Consider the following 8,819-nt stretch of genomic DNA (forward strand, 5'->3'; position numbering starts at 1 on the left):
CACAGCTTGTCCGGGGCTGACCTCAAACACGGCCAACGAAATCGTGCCGCTGCCCCCCCAGAGTAAGGTGCATGAACTAGCGCCTGAGGGTATAGTACCCGCATTTCCCAGGCGGCATGCGTTCCCCCTTTCCCCCCGTCGGCACAGAGATCGGCACAATGACATGGGCATATCTGACGTGCACTGACTATGCTACACAAGGAGGAGGTCTCCCCTGAACTCTCGAGGGTAGCTAGCGTTCAGCAGGAGTTGGCTTGTATATCGCTTGTTGTGTCTCTGGTTCTCTGGCTGGTCCCGGTTTTGCATACTGGAGCTTTGATCTTCCTGTATTCATACGTTCTGTTGAATGCTTGAATAAAAAGAGTTTCGTTGTGTATTCGCATCGCCGGCGTTCTGAGACCGTTGGATAATCTAAAAAAGGCAGTCAGAGAGACAGGGCTAGCCAGTCTTTCCACCCTTGTCTGATTTTTGCCAGGGCACTATACACGACCTAAAACGGGAGCTAAAATGTAGTGGTCGAAATAGCTATAATATTATGATGATCGTGGTGGATATCGTGGCGCAATGTACAACCCAAAATAGGAGCAACAAGTGGCGGGAACAGGTATAATACAGTGACAAGCTGGTGGTGATTCCGGTCTCTGAGCTAAGTATATGACCCCCACAAAGGCGGCATGCACCATTCTGCAAAACCATCGCCAGTCGTTGTTGTAGTAGAAGGCAGATGCATTCGTATCGACTGGGATTTGGCTGAGTAGCCTGAAGCTGCATTTTCAGTTCCCGGAGGCAGCTATATCACTGGGGAATCGTGGTAATTCAGAACTGAAAATGTCCGTTGTACAGGTGTCAATCTAAAGTTCCCACACTTTATGATTTGGTAATTTTACATTTCTGTGATGATCTGAAAAGAGTGGTAGTCATGATGCTGGCTACTGCGATGAAGCAGGTTGAAGATTGCTTATTATTGCTTGGGCTCTGATGACGATGAGATTGTTGGAAAGACGTTGGGTGTGGTGGATGAGAAGAAATGGGAGAAATCAACAAGGAACTAGAATGGCAGCTATAATACGGCTGGATTGATGAGGTGATGATGCTGTTGCTTCGCTGTTGCAGTTGTTGAGGTCGTCGAGTTGTTGGAAGACGAGGTAGCGGAGGCTAGAAACCAAGTGTGAAGTTTGGAAGGGTTGGGTATCAACACAAAATCCACGTAGGTACAAATTTATTCAATCAGGCCAAGGTGCAGAGAATCTCGCCTGCTAGAGGAAGAGAACCTAGACGTGTGTCACGGAAGCACCATACGTTGAGTTTTTCTGGTCGTTTGTATAGAATTTTGCAAATATATCTATTTTCCGGAAGTTCCTCTAGACAATAGCAGAAGGAGCTTCAAGTATAACATCTACAATAATCGGCCAGCATACAATACTTGAACACGAGAGTACAGACCCAGAATCAAGACTACAATACATATCACGTGACCTCCTCATACACACCCACCCAACGTCTCATCCCCTCGTCCCCTAATTTTCCTCCCCAGCCAAATACCTCTATCCACACATCCTACGCACATACATTGTCGTTCTCCACCCCAGCAGCCCCTACATACCAGCGTACCAGCTACCTCGGTCCAGCACCAGCACCAACAACCTCCGATCAGTAATCACCATCATCAGCACGACATCAACTCCACCTCTCACGCCGCACCCTAATACGCCTATTAACCCCAGATTCATGCACGCCGCCCAACGCACATGCTATAAACTGTAACTTTCCTTGTTAGAACCACCGAGGCTTGTTCGGGACGCGGGGGTGGCTTGATTACTTTTCAGTTTAACTGCGTACTTTTAAGCATTCATTCGACCTTTGGTTTTTCGCGTTGGTACATATCACCCAGGCCGTGCAACCCCATCGTTTGTTTGTATTCCGCGAGGAACTTGTACAAGACTGCAACGCGAAGAGAGAGAAGGAAAAAAAAAGGTGAAAAACGAGAAAGAGAGAGAGAGAGGAAATGGCAGATGCGAAAACGACTCAGCAAGTCGCGCTCGTCGTCGGCGCGTCGCGAGGTATCGGCCGGCAGATAGCTATTGATCTTGCCAAAGAAGGATATGCAGGTAAGGACATGGCATCTATATACACATACACGATTGAATAAGGTGCACAAGGCGCATACACGAAACGATAATTAGAAAGAGCAGGGGAAAAAGCAGTCAAAAAAAACCCCCGCCCCCCTCTCCCAAAGAGCTAAGTATCGAATGAGACCACAGCTAACCACCACCATCTCCCCCCCAACAAACAGTCGTCGTATCCGCAAAATCCACATCAGATGCCTCCAGCACAACGCCCTTCCCACCAGACCCCAACTCGCGCGCCTCAACCATATCCACGGTTGCTCTGGAGATCCAGAAAGCGGGCGGCACAGCAACACCCATTGCGGTCGACACACGGTCAGCGACCAGCATCTCGAATCTCATTTCGCAAACGCTAGCTACGCACGGACGGCTGGACGTGGTAATCTACAACAGCGGCGCCATCTGGTGGGCGCCCGTCTCCCAGACGCCTCTATCGCGCTTCCAGCTGATGCAGCGCGTCAACATCGAGGGCCTATACGCCGTTGTATCAGCGTGTCTCCCGCACTTCGCCGACGCAGCCAGCACCGCGGCAAAAGGCCGAATCATCGTCGTAAGCCCACCCATCTACTCGCGCTTCGTGCGGGGCAAAACCGCATATGCAATCGGCAAAATCGGCATGTCCGTCTTCACCACGGGACTGGCCATGGATTTCGCGCGCGAAGCCAAGACCGAAATGGCCATAACCAGTTTGTGGCCTGCGACTGCGATCCAGAGCGCGGCGACGCGGCGCGAAGACGCGCGGGACCTGCGCACCGCAAACGTGTTTTCAGATGCTGTGCTGCAGATTCTCAAGGCGGCGCCGCAGCACGTGAATGGCCGGTGTCTTGTGGATGAGGACTTTTTGCGCGAAACCGGCGTCACCGAGTTTGCGCGGTATAGTGTCGTGCCGGGGAGTGTGCCGCGCAGAATGATGCCAGCGCGGTTTCCGGATCTGAGTGTTGCCGAGCAGGAGGATGAGGGCAAGCGCATGGATAGTACCGTGTTGAGGGCGTCAAAGTTGTAGCAGTGCATGGCGAGACGCGACGAACGTGTGCGAGGGGATAATAAGTGCGAGATTGGAATGGGATATCTAATTTCAGTCTAGTTTGGCATTTATATACATTTTCTCCTTCTCTCACACCATCATTATATATTTTCGTGATCCTATCCTATCCTATCATGATATATCAAGCAACATATATATTTAATCCGCCCACCCCGCCAGCTCACCAAATTGCCAATTATTACAACAACCATCCTTTTAATACGTACGTACTTGGATCAAAAAAAAATATCAAAAACAAAAACAAAAACAAAACAAAAACAAAAACAAAAACAAAAAACAAAAACAGAAACAAAAAACAAAAAAATTAAAAACGCAATTCGCAAACAAACGGCCCCCCCAAACGTTGACTACTTTGCCCTTTTTACTTGACAAACCAAACCAACCTGCCAACCAACCAACTCAAACCAAACCAAACTCAAACTCAAACCAATCTACCCATTTCCATGCCCCTCATTAATAAAGGAAAAAAAAGTGTGCGTGCTTAGAAGAAGAAAAAAAAATGAAAAAATAAAAATAAAAAAGCTACTAATACAGGGAATTAACGTGCTTGATTCGCATACACAACGTAGCCAAATGCCGCAGAAAACACACACACACACACACACACATCTTGTCAGTCATTCAGAAGCGAGAAAGAGAGAGGAAAAGAGAGAGAGAGAGAGAGAGAGAGAGAGAGAAACAACATCGCTATCGCCATCAATATATATATATAGACGTTCAAATTAGACTGAAATTCCTTTTTATAAAAAACGAAAGAAGAAGGGTATATATAAAAACCACAAAAGAACAAGCAGACGGACGAAACAAACGCATATAAGGGTGTGAGAGTAGTATGTATGTGTGTCTGTGGCTGAGTAGGTAATTCGAGTACGTTATGTGTAGATGGATGCATGGATGAATGGATGCTCGCTTGTAAAAAAAAAACACACACACACATGTCATGCTAATACGATTAAAAAGGCGGCGCGTTTTGCGTCGAGAACTGCGGGTAATAGAGGAAAAAAAAGGGGAGAGAGAGAGAGAGAGAAAGAAAGATATTCCGGATGGAAACATCATCTAACAAACGGGGGAATGGATGGGATACCAAATTACGCAAGCTTTAGTGTACAAGGACTTGTGTGGTGCGAAAGGGAAGAGTCCTCATGCTCTAATATAGACGTCCTCGGCTGGCCTGGCTCGCCCGGCTGGGCGAAGTCCGACTTCTCTCGTCTTCCTCTGGTACATCGCTCAATCTTGTGGGGTGGTGGTGCCTCATGCCTACCCACTCGTCACCATAACCGTCTCCGCTGTAGTCTGGCTGGCTGCCAGAGGTGGCGTAGCCTTGGGAATGCGAGGATGGCCCGCTAGACGCCGTTGCATAGCCGCCTTGCGAACCCGTCGCCGTTCCGTAGTGCTGTAGATGCTCAAGCTCACGCCGGCGAGCGTCTTCTACGTCATAATCGTCCGAACCAGGCGACTGGAGGGACCGGAACGGGATGCGGTGACCAGACTCATCGCGAATGTAGTTGCCTCTCTCATCAAGCGCATACTCGACATCAGCTTCCGACTCGTCTGCCTGAGACGTCACATACGACTGCTCATCCTCTGGCAGACCCGATTCAGACTCCTGGTGCAAGTACGAGCCTGGCTGCTGATAAAACGCCTCAGGCTGCGACATGGCGGGTTGAGTGGGCGTTTGCTGCGATTGCGACGTGTAATAAGGATATTGCAGAGGCGCTGGAGCGAGCGTCGAGTCTCCAGCAGCATTAGTGCCACCAGGTCGGGACGACGAAGCTGCGCCGGACGGAACATAAGTGCCCTGGGCCAAAGGTGCAGGCATGTCATGCTCCCGCTGGCCATGACGCCCACCCTCTGTAAAGGGATCGGTGTCGGTCGGCGACTGAGGGCCTTCTTCATACGAGTAGTGTTGCTCGATGCCGGACCCGCTGCTCTGCCCACCGCCATACGTGTCGTCACCATGGCCTCTTCCTCCGCGTCCCATGTTCTGCGCCATTGGGACTACTTGCACTCCACCAACCAGGGTAGGCTGGCCCTCTCGCAGCGAAAAAGTGCGATCGCGCTCCTCTTGCTCGCGTCTTCCAAGCTCTTCCCACGCCCGGCGCGCTTCTTCCTTGGAAATCTGCAACTCGCGCTTCATCTCCGTGACGGCTCGCTCGGCATTCTTCTTCTCGGTAGCCATGCGCTCCAGATTGGCTTCAGCCTCGAGGCGCAATTCGCGCTCCGTGTTGATCTGCTCTGTCAGCTGTGCCTCGCGCTCCTGCGCCTTTTCCTGGTCCTGGCGGTGTTCGTAGAACCATCTCTGGAACTTGCGCTCCGAAGACGCGCGCAGGCGCTGCAGCTCAACCACGGCATGGAAGAGGTTTGCGCCGGCGGCGGAGAGATCGGTAATCTGCCGCGACAACTGCTGGGCCAGCGGCTCTCTGCGAACCTCATCCGTGTTCTGCTCGAGCCGCCGTATCCAGTACGAGGTGAGGCCTTCCCAGTGCGAAGAGAGAGTCTCCCAGCGCTCGAAAGCATGCGGAAAGTTTGATGTCGTCGAGTCTCGCGCCTGCCCAGCAGCTGAACCGGGCGCGGGCGGTGGGCGCGGCTGTGCAGTGGCAGACGGACCGGCTTGTGACGTGGCTGCAGGAGCAGAAGGCCGTCGTGCGTGGCCCGCGCCGGCTGGCCGTCTGCCGGATTCTGCAGACGTGGGTACGCCTAGATTCGCCTGGGTAGGTCGAGACGGCTGCTGGCTTTGCGAAGCTGCTCTAGGGCGAGATTGCGAGGCGCCCGTCGTCGCATCTGGCGGCTCATTCATGGCGCTCTGAGCTGGAATGGGCCGTTCGGGCTGTCGGGGTACACCGCCAGACGAGGCCGGGTACTGGGCGTACTGATCGGCCGACCGTGGAGCTGACTGAGGCTGCCTCTGGGTGCCGGGGTCTGTGGTTGGTGCTCCAGTTACACCAGAAACAGCTTGAGCTCTTCTTTCTGCGCTGGCTCTCCTGCGCTCCTCCTCTGCGGCCTTTCGTTGTTCCTCGACTTCAGCCCGTTGGCGTCTAGCGTTCATGATCTGCGTAGGGGTGCGAATATTGGAGCGATCGACAGGTACAGGACCACCAGTTGTACGGGCCCCGCCATTGGCAGCGCGGCCGCCGGTCAAATCCGACATGCGGGCGTTCTCTTCAACCAGATCCGGTGTGAATGGATGGGGCACGCGCAGGGCCTCTTCGAGCACGAAGCGTATTGCCGACGCAGTACGCCTGCTGATTCGAAGGGCAGGATGGGGTTCTGCAGAGTACGGGCGAGGTGTCTGGAACCGAACACGCTGCTGCTGTGGCGGCGGCGGCGGCGGCGGTTGCTGGGTGGTCGGTTCGGCGGACCTGGCGCGCTCAAAGTTGGGGGTGCGGCGGAGGCTATAGGGGGCGCTTCCCGAGGAGCTCGAGGCTCTGGAGCAGTTGTGTTGGGTGCGATAGAAGGCTTCAGCTTGTTCCTGGCGTAGCTGGAGCGAGGTGCGGTACTGGGGAATAGCTGGTGGCGCGTGGCGGTCGTGATCTCGTGAAGGCGGGTCGTGAGAGGAAAATATGTTTGCGGGCGCCAGACGGTTGCTGGACGTCAACGTGAAGACCGGGGCGTGCGCGGGGGCTCAATTGCCCTTGCAGCGTCGAGGGGGGGTGGAGGAGAGCAGAGCAGAGAGGGCTGCTGCTGCTGCTGGTCGTGGCAAAGGCACAAGAGCTAGCTGGGACGTGATGGAATTAGATACAGAGACTGGGGGGAAAGCTAGCAGAGGAGCCATTGCGGGCGCGCGGCCGGGGGCAATTCCACGCGTAAAAGGCACGAGGGTGGTTGGGGGGTGGGGAGGGAAGGGAAAGAAGCTGAAGGGCTGGGAGGTGGCTGGGGGGTGGGAAAGCATGCTCAAGTCGAACTTACACACACACACACACACGTCTCTTTCCGACCCTCTCTCTTTCTCGCGCGCGCTCTCACACCGACTCTTGCAAATTAAAAAACAAGCCAGCGTGTGCCGGGGGCGGACATGCACGATGCGCGAAGACGTGTATTGCGCTGCGTGGCCAGTCGCCGTGGCCTCCGCCCAGGCAAGTGATTGCCAGTGGATATGTAGTCTTTTTTTTTTGTGTGTGTGTGTTCTTTGGTGTCTTTTCCGGCCCAACGTCACCGGACTGGAAGCGGAGGGTCAGCCGCAGCAGCGCTCGGGGGCGCGGCGCCCTCGACGTGCGAATGGATGAAACGAGTGACTGGGGAGATGCGGGTGGAGGAGGCGGAGAGAGTAGCAGGCATCGAAGTCGCGCGGTCGCGGACTTTTTGGGGGGCGCTGCGATGGCTGGTCGAGCGCGCGCAATGGCCAGTGCAGATGTAGATGTAGATGTAGATGTAGATGTAGAAGAAGAAGAAGAAGAAGAAGAAAAAGAAGAAGACAAGAAAGCGACGTCGGGCTTGGGGGAAGGGGGAGGCAATTGGGGCAGGCGGAGGAGTCGCACAGACTGACGTGCATCAAGCAAAGCAATGCGAGGCGACGAATGCCCGTGGGTGTGTGACGGGCGACGGGCGACGGGCGACCATGGGCATTGCCAGCTCATCGTGCTTGTTCTGCTGCTAAACCGGGCATGGCGGTTGGGCCAAGGGCACAGCACCGAACGGGGACGGCCAGCGGAACCAGGTCGTGACCGCTCAGGAAGAAAAGCAGGGAACGCGAAAAGCCTGTAGAGGCTGTGCTGTGCTGTGCTGTGCGCTGCTACTACTACTACTACTGCTACTACTACGTATGATGATGATGATGATGATGCTATGATTAGTACTTAGAGTAGAGAGAGAGAGAAGGATGCTAGTAAGTAACTATAAACCGCCGGGACGGAGACATGGCATGGCGGAGCTGCATTCGGCCCACTGCGCCCTCATCATCAGCAGCATCATCATCATCATCATCATCATCATCATCATCATCATCATCATCTTGCCAACCTTCAACTGCTGCGCCATCTCTGCCCCAGCCCCAGCCCGCATTCCACAAACACTAACCGCAACGCCTCGGCTGTGCTGCTCAAACGGTACCTTGCAACCATGTCGGCTCCTGCAGCCTGCATCCTGTACATGCATGCTAAGTACATACACACACATATAAGCCCGCCAGCACCACGGGTCCACCCCGCCTAGCTGCAACGGGGGAGGGCATGGAAAAAGTGGGGGGGGGGGGAAAGCTATAAACTTAAAATGCATCAATATATAACGTATTCCACCACCGAGAGTGCCACCCCACCGAGAGTGCCACTTTTTCTTGGCATCGCGAACTTCACGTACGAAAGACAATGCCTCAACAACAGAACGTGATATTTACTCAGCAAGAGGGTAGGCTTACTCTAGCAGTTCAGGCCTATCGTACAGGCCAGTTTAAGAGCATTCGACGCGCTGCAGCAGCCTATAACGTCCATCATCAGCAGATCTCTCGGCGGCTTCAAGGAATCACCTTTCGACCTACGACGCAGCCAAATTGCCAGAAGCTAACTAAATCTGAAGAGCAAACTATCGTACGATACATTCTTGACCTAGACTCGCGAGGATTTGCCCCCCGTCTATGTGAAGTAGCAGATATGGCAGAAAAACTACTACGCGTACGAGATGGCCAGCCTTTAGGCAAGAACTGGCCAGAGCGGTTC

At 53.7% G+C, this 8,819-nt stretch overlaps 2 protein-coding genes across 2 annotated transcripts; one reads left to right on the forward strand and one right to left on the reverse strand.

Moving 5' to 3' along the window:
• The first annotated feature begins 1,781 nt into the window (after window positions 1-1,781).
• On the forward strand, window positions 1,782-3,178 carry SETTUDRAFT_165976 (uncharacterized protein). The gene is made up of 2 exons (XM_008032784.1): window positions 1,782-2,108; window positions 2,294-3,178. Exons 1-2 carry the CDS (start codon window positions 2,006-2,008, stop codon window positions 3,127-3,129), a joined length of 939 nt encoding a protein of 312 aa, XP_008030975.1. The 5' UTR covers window positions 1,782-2,005; the 3' UTR covers window positions 3,130-3,178.
• Window positions 3,179-4,318: 1,140 nt separating this feature from the next.
• SETTUDRAFT_35374 (uncharacterized protein) lies at window positions 4,319-6,943 on the reverse strand (the record flags this gene model as incomplete). The annotated part of the gene is made up of 3 exons (XM_008032496.1): window positions 4,319-6,755; window positions 6,776-6,858; window positions 6,911-6,943. The coding sequence occupies 3 exons, from the start codon at window positions 6,941-6,943 to the stop codon at window positions 4,319-4,321; spliced, it is 2,553 nt and encodes an 850-aa protein (XP_008030687.1).
• Between the last annotated feature and the right edge of the window lie 1,876 nt (window positions 6,944-8,819).

This window comes from Exserohilum turcica (assembly GCF_000359705.1).
Source record: "Exserohilum turcica Et28A unplaced genomic scaffold SETTUscaffold_8, whole genome shotgun sequence".
Classification (NCBI taxonomy): domain Eukaryota; kingdom Fungi; phylum Ascomycota; class Dothideomycetes; order Pleosporales; family Pleosporaceae; genus Exserohilum; species Exserohilum turcicum.

What these genes read in the sequence shown, in the direction of transcription:
- SETTUDRAFT_165976 (XM_008032784.1), top strand. Translation starts at nt 2,006, where the DNA reads ATGGCAGATGCGAAAACGACTCAGCAAGTCGCGCTCGTCGTCGGCGCG. An exon ending in TGCCAAAGAAGGATATGCAG is followed by an intron (nt 2,109 to 2,293) that starts GTAAGGACATGG and finishes CCCAACAAACAG; the next exon opens with TCGTCGTATCCGCAAAATCC.